Source organism: Lytechinus pictus, unplaced genomic scaffold (genome assembly GCF_037042905.1).
Source record: "Lytechinus pictus isolate F3 Inbred unplaced genomic scaffold, Lp3.0 scaffold_20, whole genome shotgun sequence".
NCBI classification, from domain to species: Eukaryota; Metazoa; Echinodermata; class Echinoidea; order Temnopleuroida; family Toxopneustidae; genus Lytechinus; species Lytechinus pictus.
In genome coordinates, this window is record NW_026974141.1 from 2040943 (window position 1) to 2054545 (window position 13603).

At 36.2% G+C, this 13603-nt stretch overlaps 1 protein-coding gene across 1 annotated transcript in view; it reads left to right on the plus strand.

Moving 5' to 3' along the window:
• The first annotated feature begins 862 nt into the window (after positions 1 to 862).
• Positions 863 to 13603, plus strand: part of LOC129283181 (protein CIP2A homolog L-like) — a 30482-nt gene continuing 17741 nt past the window's right edge. Inside the window, exons 1-8 of the mRNA XM_064114895.1 lie at positions 863 to 934; positions 4922 to 5042; positions 6265 to 6424; positions 7847 to 7959; positions 9818 to 9912; positions 11537 to 11633; positions 12245 to 12367; positions 12865 to 13010. Coding sequence (XP_063970965.1) covers positions 4941 to 5042; positions 6265 to 6424; positions 7847 to 7959; positions 9818 to 9912; positions 11537 to 11633; positions 12245 to 12367; positions 12865 to 13010 — 836 coding nt within the window. The 5' untranslated portion in view covers positions 863 to 934; positions 4922 to 4940. The remainder of the gene's footprint in view (positions 935 to 4921; positions 5043 to 6264; positions 6425 to 7846; positions 7960 to 9817; positions 9913 to 11536; positions 11634 to 12244; positions 12368 to 12864; positions 13011 to 13603) is intronic.

Below are 13603 nucleotides of genomic sequence, written 5' to 3' on the forward strand. Positions count from 1 at the left end.
TGATATGATGATGGTGGTGGTGATGACGATGATGATGATGATCGATGACCTCACGGATGGCAGCTTGTGATGACGACGATCTCATTTAAGGCCAGGGGCGCAATTAAGACGACCTATTTTTCTCATTTACAGGGGAAGTAAGAAACATGACATAATCGACTTTTATCGCTATATTTTGTTTTTCTCTCTCACTATAGTTTCTCCTTTTTTTTCTTTTTTTCTTCTTTTTTTTTTAAAGATTTTATAACTCCCTGAAGAAATCGTGAGGGCAGTCGCCACCTACTTCTATTTAGTGTAGGCCCTATGTAAAAGGATGCACAACTATAATCTGTAAAAATAAATTGATGAATTATAACTTAGTTATGTAGGATCGTGATTGTATGTCATGTGTATTATAAGATTCAGACACATAATAACGAGATAAGTTTTAATCTAAATTTCAGTACCCAAACTTCCCCTAAATATTAATAGGCCTATACGTCTTAGTAATTCATAAGTCTGGCTTGCATGCTGATCCCATGACTTTTATCATAAAAAAATGATGAATATTCAGTTGACAATCAATTGTGAATTCTGTTGCGTTTTTTTTTTTAATTGAATAAGTGAACATTTGTCAAGCAAAATTATTGGATTTAGAAGTTTAACTCGTAATGGATTTTTGGACATTGATTGCAAAGACTTACAAGATCAAAAAGAAAAATCTCTACAAGGTGACATATGATTTAATTTTTTAACAAACTCTTCATGTTGCTCTTTTTTTTTTCTTTTTAATAATGATCTCGGAGCTATTCGGTAACTTTGTATTAAAAAAAAAGTTACCGGTACCTTATTTCTTCAAATACACACGCCATCTATTGACAATAAATTTTTAGCGGCTGTTTTAAATTTTGAGGGAGAGATCGCGAAGAGAATTGTCAATTGTTTGTAACGTAAGGTGAGTACATAAAAGTCGATATCACATTCTTGACGCATTCTTGTAGTAGATTTAGTTGTTTTTATTAATTAAAATTGTCCTTTTCAACTTCTTCTCATTTGCTTTTTCGCAGAAGTCTTTATTACAACTGCGACAAAAAAAAACACACAGTCACTCGTGAGCTCGTTCAATTTACACCGTCTGCAGTGCAGTCCCATACGCGCTATTTTGTGTAACGTTAGATTGGGTCTAATTCTCAGAGTCAGACTACTGTAGTATGAATGATCTGCTGCTAAGTAATTGCATTGTACTATTTGCAGCTGTGCCGGTGCATTGCGGGCCATGGTGGGTAGAGCAGCTCCATCCACTTGCAGTGCAAGTTTCATGCAACATGATGCAAGCCATTTTTATTAATGTATCTGCATCATGAACTTCTGCAGTGAATCATAATTAATGACTGTGAATGAACATGAATTTGAATGATGAAATCGTGCAGAATTAAATGAATCTTTTTTCTGCAATATTTTAAATTTTATAGAGTCTACACTTTCACAAAAATAATATTTTTTTAAGCTTAGGCTAAAGCACTAGTACAAAATGATCATGTGGGTGACCAAGATAGCTTATTTTCATTTTGAAGGAGAAGAGGTGAACCAATTATGACAATAATTAATTTCTGCTCCAACAAAACCCTTATACTAGGGTGTATATATATAGTAACGGCGTCGGTGCGCAGCCGGGGGTTGGTGTGCGGCATGCTAAGCAGACTCGGCAACAATACCACTGAAATCACCAACACACGCTAGACATGTACACCACTTCACTAACTCCCACACCATAAAATCCAGTGAAATGGACAAAATTTCGAACAAAAAATGAAATTTACTAAATGAAAAATAACTAAATCACCATACCGGTACCTTGCGTAAAAAATATCACACTCGATACATCTTAACATCCGATCGTACATGTACGTAGTTAACAAACAAGGGGTCCAAAAAAGTGGATTTTTTATGGTATTCCCAGAGCTGCCAACCATTACGTTTTTGCCGTAATCATTACGTTTTTTCATTCAAATTCCGGCATTATGGTTTTTCTTTTCAAATTACGTTTTTTGACAATTTTGATAATGTGTGTACAGAATTGTATGTATGTGGAGTGCGTGTTGAGCCCGAGATGAGCCTGGTACTTGCGCGTGCGTAGTCGCCCGCCGGCCGGTTTTCCAACGCACTTTAATAATTTGATAGCGTGCACGTACATATACGTTAGTTGAATATGCGAGCGGCATGCATGGTACAAATCGCGATGTATAGCGACTGGTAAATACGTCTGTAAGGATGATGACGTCATCCAAGATGGCAACTTACGATGACAAACGAAAGGATCGAGGATGATTATGTTTTGACGGGCGGTACTGTCTGGTTAATTTTCATCAACTCGTATCAAACAAATACGATGAATTCGGCTGTGAAAAGACCTGGAAAGCTCTTCATTGTCCCCTGAAGTAATAATTCTGGGTGATATTCAACATTTATTGATAGTTTTACATGATTTATACTAGAGAGATGTCCTACTGCCTTTGGAATTCATTAAAAAAGTCGGCACTTTAGCATTCAGTTTAGCAGGAATGGGATGATTTCTTCCCCAGTTCTGGCGGCCTAGATGTCTGCTCTATAGTGCTGTCACTGCTGGGGATGATTGAGTGTGCGTGCAGTGTGATTGAGGCTGAGCTGTGCACATGGTGAAGTGATTTACGATGGGACTTTTGTGGAATGATTTCAACTTCTTATCTATACCTAGATCTATTTGAATTTTAGATTAGATTGATTTATGAATAATTTTTCTATATTTGTGGAATGTTACATGTACACTTCCATTTTATGACACTTTAATTTTAAAGGGTACTGTTTGGCAAAAACAATGTTACTTCGGAAGAGAAGTCTGAATTGATGTCACCTTTTTTTTTCTTTCTCTTAGTCTACAATTTGGTAGTTTTGTCAGGAAACTCAACATAAAACAATTAATTATTTTAGAAGTGGAAAGGAAGCCCTAAAAATGTTCACCAGAACTGATTTTGGTGCCCCTGAATTCCTGAAAGAATTTTTTCTTGACAGATCTTCACTTTGATAAGTGCCGGAGTAGGTTGCACTACAAAATGAAAGGCCTACTGGTCATTTTTAGAAAAATTTGCCTAGGTGCCCATTTGACTAGAATAAAAGTGGCCTTGATACCCCTTGAAATTTTGGGGCATCCAAGGCCACTTTGCTGGTTGCCCCAAACTGAAAGTGCCCATTTAAAAATGGCCTTGCCCCTCTCAATTCTTAATTCAAGCCCTGCTACTGACTTAATTAAAGTTGGTAGATTATATCAAATGGCCCAAGACTAAGCTGGGTCCAATTTGTAACACTCCGTTACTTAGCCCAGACTAGGCCTAGAGATTAACTTTTTTTAAATTGTTCACTGCATACATACTTTTTGCATTGGATGTTTGTCGCATGTGGTTTTAAGGTTCGTTTTAACACATTCCTTTTTTTTGTTGGAAATTCCTTTTTTTGGCCATAATGATTCCTTTTTCTGCTTGCACAAGGTTGGCAGCTCTGGTATTCCCGATGTTCGTGGATTTTGAAAACATCCTCACCAAAAAAATGGCACTTTTTGTTTTTGCCAGCCGATGTCCGCCATCATTTTTTCCGGAAGTCAATGCTACGATCGAAAAAAATAATAAAAACGTGAAAAATACGACAACACCTCAAAGTGTAGCGCCCTAATTTAAGTGCGTGTTCGCGTGCCGTTGAGAGGCAAATTGCAGCTGCCTTTTTAATATGGAGCTCGCGGGAGCGCCGCCATAGGAATTGTATCATAACGCGCACCAGAGACAGGGCGGCTGCCAACTCGGGAATGCTATCGCGTTCCGAAGTGGTGGTCAATCTTGACCACTGTGATTGCTATTGGCCAATTTTTGTGAGACAAATGTAAGTACCATCAGTTCTTTTTACATGATATGTATGGATTAAAATAGTTACAGGATGGGAAAAGCGGCCGCACACCGGCGCAGATACTTTCGATCTAATTTTCTTTAAAAATAACAACGTAGTTTGTGCAGAGATCACAAGATAAAAGATAACTAACGTCATGAATGTTTGATTTAAGCTTAGACATTTGATGTGAGTAGTACTTGTACCAGTAGATCCTACAATGTTTCTTTGATTAAAGGTCAAGTCCACCCCAGAAAATTGTTGATTTGAATCGATAGAGAAAAATCAAACAAACATAACGCTGCAAATTTCATCGAAATCGGATGTAAAATAAGAAAGAACGACATTTTAAGTTTTGCTTATTTTTCACAAAACAGTTAAACGCACAACTCAGCGATATGCAAATGAGAGAGTCGATGATGTCCATCACTCACTATTTCTTTTGTTTTTTATTGTTTGAATAATACAATATTTCAATTTTTACAGATTTGACAATAAGGACCAGCTTAACTTAACAATAAACTGTAAAAATAATGGTAATTCTACATGTTCATGTAAAACTTTTTTTCACTTGACTAGGAGGAGAAAATTAGAATATTTCTTATTTCGCATAATGAAATACAAAAGAAATAGTGAGTGGGTGACGTCATCAGTCTGCCAATTTGCATACCGACCAGGATGTGCATAGAACTGTTTTGTGAACTTAAGCAAAACTTTAAAATGTCCTAACTTTCTTATTTTACATCCGATTTTGATGAAATTTTCAGTGTTTTGCTTGTTAGATTTTTCCCCTTTTTTTCAAATCAACTTTTTGTTGGGGTGGACTTGTCCTTTAAGTTATAAAATAAATAATATTTTTATGCCCGCTCGTTTTGTGGGAAGTTTTTTAATCTTGGGGTATTTTTTGATAGGCTAACATATCAAATCTTGGGCAGTCAATGTCACTGCTGGTCCTGAAGTCAGATTCTGGCTTAGTATTCTTGCAATTGTGATGTCCATAATATTTTCTTATGATGTCTTACTATCTCCTCAGATCCAAAGTGTTTTTCATAATGGAGGCGACCTCTGTCGTTAGGTCAGTGGTTTTAGCAGCCAATCAATACAGCAGGAATCAGAGTGATGCGAATCTAGCTCATCTACAAAGCAGATTGGATGTAAGTAACCTTACTCATTACCGATGGCAGTGGGTTGGTTCTGGGGGAATACTTAGATTTGGTTTGGACTGGGGTGTGTGGCTGAAGGTTCAAAACCCATACCCATATTTACGGGTCATTTTGGCTTAAAAGGTACCCATTATTAGGGATTTATTACAGGGGCGGATCCAGGATTTTCCAATAGGGGGGGACACATTTTCCCCTGGAAAATTTGACAAGCAAAAAAAAAATGAATATCACAAAATGTAAGGTCATCTTGTATTTGCACCTAAGACATTGGAGGAGAATATGGACCCATGTTTAAGGCCAGTATCTAAAAATTGGGGCCATGTTTAGGGATTTTCCAGCATAAAACCATACCCCATGTTTAGGGATTTTTCCAAAAAAGTGACCCATTCCAGTGGCACATCCCTGTATGCCTTATTTTGTGAGTACCCCCCCCCCCTGGGGTTTAGTTAATTTGGGGCTAACTGATGAGACATTGCAAGAAATTTTAGGTCCTCTAAACAACAAGTATGCACTGCAGATGAACACCCAAGTTAATTCCTTAGCACTACATTCTGACTTATGGATCCTGCTAAGTATTGTCGTAGAAGTATGTCTTGCAATTAATTGCAAATTTTCAAATGATGTTTAAGCTACTTCTTGAAACAAGCAGTGTAATCTGATTTGGTACTGCTAAAATTGATCAATCAATTGTAAAATTGCAATTAGAATATTTCCAGTTAATTGCAGACATTTTTCTTGCAACATCCCCTTAGCCCACACTTTCAACGGGTACCCTAATGCCATTTGCCATCTTGCTCATCAAGAACAGGGATTGATTCTGTAACATAGTAAATCTATTGAAAAGGCCTGTCAAATTACAATTAACAGCTGAGAACTTTGTCAAAAATTGGCGAACCGGGACAGCCGATCGTCGTAAGATTCATACATGTAGCTGACTAAAAATTGCAAATACAATGTATGTCATTTGTTTAGAGTCACAGACGAAACTGCTGGCTTGATTTACCGATTTTTGACAAAGTCTGCTTTGTCATGAAGAGCCTTTGACAATGGATTTTCTGTGTTATAGAATCTCTCCCTGCCGCCAATTACGAAAATTCCCTATTTAGTATTAATGAAGCTATAAGGGTACAGTGAATTCCAACACCAACAACAACACCTAACTTGAAATCACCCATTTTTTCATATCACAATTCGTTTTAAATTTTTTTTACAGGTGTTGATTGGAATCACATCCAGAGACAAGTCTTTGAGTTACTTTTGTCCTCGCCAGCTCCTGCCCAGCGAATGCTTGACCTGTCTCGTTGACCTGGTCAATGACCCTGTGACCCCGCTTGACCTCGCTCTCAAGACCATGGTCTTGCTCTTCAATCTAGGTGAGTTATGCAAAAAATAATTATTAATTTTCCTGAAACATGTAAAAATTATAAAATACAAGGCAATCAATTTGCTATAGCTTGTAAGTGAATGTTTAATTTTTTGTAATTCAAATTCAATTCGGTTTTATTAAAATATACTCATCAAAAAGTCTGAAGACTAACAATGCGAGCTCACAATCAAAAGCATAAAATATGACAGATAAAGAAATAAGTATATAACATGCAGTGATCATAATAAAACCAATTACAAAGAAACAATGTTCTAAAATTCATTAATATTAAAACAACAAAGTGAAATTAAAAGTACAGGTGTGTATATAATGAAACAAATTGAGTTAAGGACGAAGGAAAAAAAATGTTTTGCATGTAATGTGGTCCTTTTTAGTACCCATGATTATGTTCATGGGATGGATTCCATGACATTTGCTAATATTCACACACTATGCTCTGCTATTTATTGCACCGCAATAAATTCAACACGCTAAGTCTTCTACTCTGGATGCAACACTCTACCGTCTACCCTGCCCTAAACCTGATATAAACCTGATTGCAACCCTAACCCTACCCCTACGACTTAGAGATGAAATAAAGTCTGGAGCAATGATGGTGGGAGTAAATGTTGTGTCACCATGGCATGACAATAGAGAGTTTTCGCATTCACTGAGCGGCCATTCTCTACAACGCACCTGAGGCCCGTTTCATAAAGGACTTACAACTGTTGTAACTTTAATAATATGGCAACTACCATGGCAACAGGGCTCAGCAGCCAATACAAATCATGGTAGCCATGGTAGTTGCCATAATGGCAAAGTTACAACAGTTGTAACTTTTTATGAAAAGGGCCCCAATTCCTTTGAAAATGCAAGTCAAATCACAATGGAGAGCTGATAGGCTATTGTCGAAAGTTGGTGGACTGGGACAGCAGATCATCCAAAGATTTGCACCAGACGAACAATTGCAAATATGTCATTGTCCAGAGTCACGAGACTACGCTGGTGTCCTGGTCCACCAAACTTTTCAACGAAAGCTTCTCAGTTGTCCAATTTGATTTTACTTGTATTTTCAAAGAAATTGGTGCGTTGTAGAGAGCAGTCGCGTAGTGAATGCAGAAACTCTTTTATTGTTAATAATATTGGAACACTACCTAAAATGCTGATAAGCTTTGATCACTGACACCATTACTGAATAAATGGAACTGGAGACAAGAGGTATAGTATATTTATTCTTGTCCAAATTTTGGTATAATGGATGAAGAGAAAAAAACTGATGGTTAGGAAGAACAACCTTTTCAGTTTTGCATTTATTCACTAAAAGAACCTACAATAACGGGTAGCGTCTGAAGTGTGATACTCCAGTATTTAATACTCCTGAAATAGCTCAACATCACAAATATTCTTCTTTTTCCACATCTTTTCAAAGCTGCGGATTGTGATGTCAGGGAAACACTTCAAGTGACCTTTAACCTCCCAGCATCCCTTGCACTGTTCCTGAAAGTTCAGCGGGGTTCACCGAATGAGACAGTCATTGGACAAGTAAGTATTTATTTTGATGTGTGCATGCAATAGTGAGTGTGTGTTCAATTATATACAGAGGATGAATATCATCAAAGAGTTCGAAGGTTTAAGCAAGAAAGAGTGAGCTGTAAAATTCAGAGAAATTCTTAACAGGGAGCATCGTCCAGAGCTGCTAACCAGTACATTTTTGGCGTATTTAGTACGTTTTTGCAACCAAAATACAACAGTACGTATTTCTTTTTAAAAATATGATTTTGTAAACAAATCACAGAATATAATTTTTTATTCCCAGAGGTTGGTAGGTCTTATCGTCTCACATTAATTGCGTATTATGAATGTATAATATCTAAAACCTTTTGAGATGACAATTAATAAAACAGAGAATAAAGTAAAGGTAATTTTATTTGTGTAGAGAAACTTAAATTCTTTGACAGGAAAACTTCTTGTTTTGCTCTGTGGTAACATAATTATTGCAGTTGGAATTGATTAGATAGTGAATAATTGTGTTATCTTTGTTGTGTCAATATTACACAACTTGCACTTCTCAGAATGTTGCATTATGGTTCAAGAACCTGGCCAGATTTGAATAGCGTAGGACCTTAGGTGGTGCTTTACAATGCTGCTAGTTTATATATGCTTTAAAAATTAGGGAAATTCGATTTAAGATTAATGTAGAACAGTAGAAGTAAATCTGAAACTTGTGATTCATGTGTTATCTATGAACTAAAATTTATTTGCTCTCTGAAGCTAGACTTTAAAGAGATGCTATGGGCTGAAAATATTTCTATAGATCTATAAAATAAAGAGAGTAAAATTAACCGAGCAAAATGCTGAAAATTTCATCAAAATCTGATGACAAATAGCGAAGTTATGGCATTTTAAAGATTTGCATTACTCCAGTGAAACAGTTTTAGGCATGTTTTCATGAATATTCATTGAGCTAACTGATGATGTCATATCCCCACTTGTTCTTTTGTATTTTATTTTATGAAATTAGGTTTATTCAAATTTTTTTCTTCAAAAACTAAAAATATTGGAATAACAAATTATTAAGTACATTGTATATTCATTGCTGCAACTTATTTCATTACAAGGGAGACATATTGTTCACACATGTATGGAAAAATGAAACAATTATGATTTCATGTAATAATAAAAGAAAAAAAGAAAGTGGGGATGTGACATCATCAGCCCATCTAATAAGTATTCATGACAACTTGCATATAACTGTTTTCACAATATTCTGTTAAACTTTAAAATTCAATATCTTAGCTATTTGTGATTAGATTTTGATGAAATTTTCAGTATTTTGCTCTTTGAATTTTACTATATTTATTTAGATATAAATATTTTCAGCCCGGAGCATTTCGTTTAATTGTATCTGGTACATGTAGGCATTTCATAAAGCTGTCCATAAGTGACATTACAACGACTTGCAATCCGTTCTTAGGTGCTAAATCAACATTAATGAAAATTTGGTGTATATCATTTACCACAGGGTTTCCATTTTTCCCACTTTTGTGACATCCCAAATTCTATAACTCCCAGGAAGTCATGGAGAGCAGCAATTTAGACATGGAAAAGTCATGGAATTCTGTTTTCAAATTTCTGTGGGAACCCTGAATATGTACATCTGACCCCCTATATGCGGGACCTTGGTCAGTTTATGAAGTGAAGTAAAACTTGAGAAAATTTGGGGTCAGACGTACAAAAAGGTTGATCATTTTATGGAATTGCCTCACACCAAAGGATCACAATTCACTTGTACATGTACATTCACTCACAACTTATGAACAGCTTTATGAAACACAGACCAGGTTAACGGTCATGATTTATTGATGATTTATGAAGTATGTTGTCTTCTATTCCATTGCAGTGTGTCCAGCTTCTACAGAGAGTGACATACAACTACAGGATTATCTACCCTAACAATTATGTGGAGGATTTGATCCAGTTTTTACTAACACAGATGTAAGTAGGTGGTTCAATATGTTACAAAAGGGAAACTTGAACCACATTAAAATTTTAAAACCCTTTAACTTTTGAATTTGATGATGTTGATTTAGTTTTTACTAACACAGATGTAAGTAGGTGGTTCAACATGTTACATTGGGAACTTGATCCACATTAAAATTTAAAAAAATATTGAAAGTTTGAATTGGATGATGTTGATTCAGTTTTTACTAACACAGATGTAAGTAGGTGGCTCAACATGTTACAAAAGGGAAACTTGAACCACATTAAAATCTAAAAAACTGTTGAAAGTTTGAATTTGATGATGTTGATTCAGTTTTTACTAACACAGATGTAAGTAGGTGGTTCAACATGTTACAAAAGGGAAACTTGAGCCACATTAAAATCTAATAAAAAAGTTGAAAGTTTAAATTTGATGATGTTGATTATCATTAACACTTTTAAAGGTGAAATTTAGTTACTTGGACCTGTTTCATAAAGACTTGTTATGATTGAAATGCACAGTTTCTATAACAAGTTTATGATCGGCCAATCATTTTGAACGATTTCAGTAGATTTAAACTTTTATAGCAAGTTTGTTATTATAATAATAATGATAATAATAGGCATTTGTATAGCGCCATCTATCTTGAAACAATCTATTCTGAGGTGCATTGTTATTATTATTTTTATCCTGGCTTTAGCTCGAGCTGCCTTTCAGCGCTCGTGCATTCAAGGAATTAATCCTGCCGGGTACCCATTCACCTCACCTGGGTCAAGTGAAGCACAGTGTGGATAAATTTCTTGCTGAAGGAAAACACGCTATGGCTAGGATTCGAACCCACGACCCTCTGTTTGAAAGGCGAGAGTCAGAACCGCTAGACCACGACGCACCCACATAACAAGTTTTATGAATCAGCTTCATAAAACACCAAGATAGACTGCTCTTTGCACATAGAGATTTTATGACAGGGTTGCATAAATAAAAGTGATTTTAATCAATTCAGAATATTTTGTATTTTAAAGCGACTTTACATTGACAAATCATGGGGAAATCAAGGCTAATCTAAAAAAAAACAGAGAAGGGATTCAAGTCTTTCACTCGGTTGCATGCCTGGGGTGTTAGGTAATAGACGCCGGCGTGTCTGGGAGGTCTAATCTTAGGAGAGCAATAGTTAGTAGACTAACAAACCAGAAGTAAACTGCATGTTTTCACTTTGAAACATGTAACTCCACAGAGGTTATTTATTTTGCTTTAGCAATCAAGAGACCTGCTATGAGTCTAGGAATTGGGATTGTTGGAAGCTAGAATTGCGACGACCCGAAAACCATCGGTCAAATTCGTGTGCTGTCCGAATTTTATCGCATTAGTCCGACGGGCGCTCATGACGGACGGATTATATTATGCAAGTCAATTGGCCTTTTGCAAATTTCGTTTTGATTCAATTTCCCCATGATTTGTCAGTTGCCAGGCCCTTTGAAATAAAAGAGTAACACCTTTTATTCAATACATAGAAATGAAATACTGATCGTAACCCTGCTTCAGTCTACGCCATGTATTCTTACGTTTTTAATGACCCCACCCTCTCCCATGACCAGCCACTTCATACTAAAGAACTCTTTATCTCCTTTGCTTTGATAGTCTTGGTCCAGAATCAGACCTAGTGATGCCTTGTTTGGGTCTTCTTGCGAACTTGTGCAGACAGAATGTTTCTATTCAGGCCCATATCAAAGCCATGGTAAGCAAGTCAATGAATTATAGTTGTTGGTGTCGGTGATTACTAAAGTTTTGGTAGAATTTTGTCAAACATCATTGCAAAACCCCTTTCAATGAAATCAACTTGGGAGTTGGTACCAAAAACTGTTTATGAAACAATTTTTATGTTGATTTTTGGAAATGTGTTTGCAATAGATATTACTACAACTTGTAGGATTATGACTTTATTGATATTTTAATTGATTTATTGCTGTCATGCCTTACTTAGGCACAAATTAGTTCAAATTTGTATAACAGCAATATAAGGCAGAATCTAGAATAATGGTGATGGTGATGAGGAGGATGATGAAGAGGATGGAGGAGGAAGAGAATGATGGTGATGATGATGGCAGTGATGATGAGGAGGATGATGATGATGACGACGATGATAATGATGATGTTGATGATGATGATGGTGGTGGTGGTGATGGTGATGATGGTGGTGGTGAAGGTGATGATGATGGTGAAGGTGATGATGGTCATGGTCATGGTCATGATGATGATGATATTGATGATGTGATGATGATGGTGGTGGTGGTGGTGATGATAATGATGAAGCACTTTTAAACATTTCTCTTATCATTTGTGTTTCAGAATAATCTGAAATCAATCAGTAAGACGCTGATTAGATTCTTATCTCACAGCAGCCGGACAAACATCATCTTCTCTCTCTCCATCCTAACCAGTCTGTGTCTTAATGAAGAACTTGGTGATAAGGTAAGAACACATGAAATTATATTTTACTTTTTTCTTCATTGTAGATGATGTTTGAAAGGTTGAATGGTAATATGGATGACTACACCAAGTGGTGAGTTCCTGAGGAACTAAGAAAAGTTGAGAGGTAAGGATGGAATGGAGGGGCAAGAAAGTGAAGGCTGGTCTCATTTCAATTAAATAACATTTTGGTATTTATTTCACAACTGCATTGCATGACATATATGGCAGCTATAAGGCTGAATTTGGCATGCTTAAAATAATTCTCAAACATTGTTCATTTCAATGAGAAAACATCCAGCCCTTGGTTTTTTTTGGGGGGTGTTGTGTTTGCTTTTGACTTTTGTTGCACTAGTGAGGAGCTATCAGAGTCGTAATTGCGCTATCTTGGACGAAATTCAGAACTGATATTTGAACTGCGACCAATGCATCGCTTCCGTTAATGTTCTCAATGAAATGTACAAAAGTTATCATATTTTACTCCAATTATCGTCTTCCAGCTCTTCAATCCCCGTAACATCAATCAAACATTTCAGCTAATTTTTAACATTCTGATCAACGGTGATGGCGTTGTGACGCGTCGCTACGCTGTTGACCTTCTGATTGACCTTTTGAAGAGTCCCAGGATACAACAGAGTCTTCTCTTGTAAGTCTACTTTATTCTCCTCAATCAAATAATCCGTAGAGGTATGAAGCTTCATTATTTCAAATTTGTGTCTTGGAATAGTTACAGTGTTTGGAATTCATTTAATTTTAGCACAAGATTTCATTTGTTATCCTGCTCTTTGTTGACAAATGTCAAGGGTTATTGCCATGTACTTTTGATAATCAAATGCCTCAAATCAGTAATCAACAGCTGGCGACCACTCAATTAGTGTGAACAGGAGTATTTAGTTGCGGAATGTTGGTAAACAGATCAAACGCATTGATGGATCACTCCAAGGCCTAATGAATATACATGTAACATGAGTCAGAATTAACGATAAACAGATATATTTACTGAGAAATTGCATATTTGCATTTTTAAACAGTGACTTTGCTGTTCTCATTGCATTACCAGTTTAGAGTGTATTTAATGATTAGCTCAAGTTAAACGTCTCTTCTTCAGGAATGGCGCCACACACTGTACTGGCAATGGTATCAATTTTGTCAGTATGTTTTTCTTTCTCACTCGTCATATTCTATTTGTGAGTGCTAACATTCAGGATAATAAGAAACTGCAAAGTGTCTCCTATTATA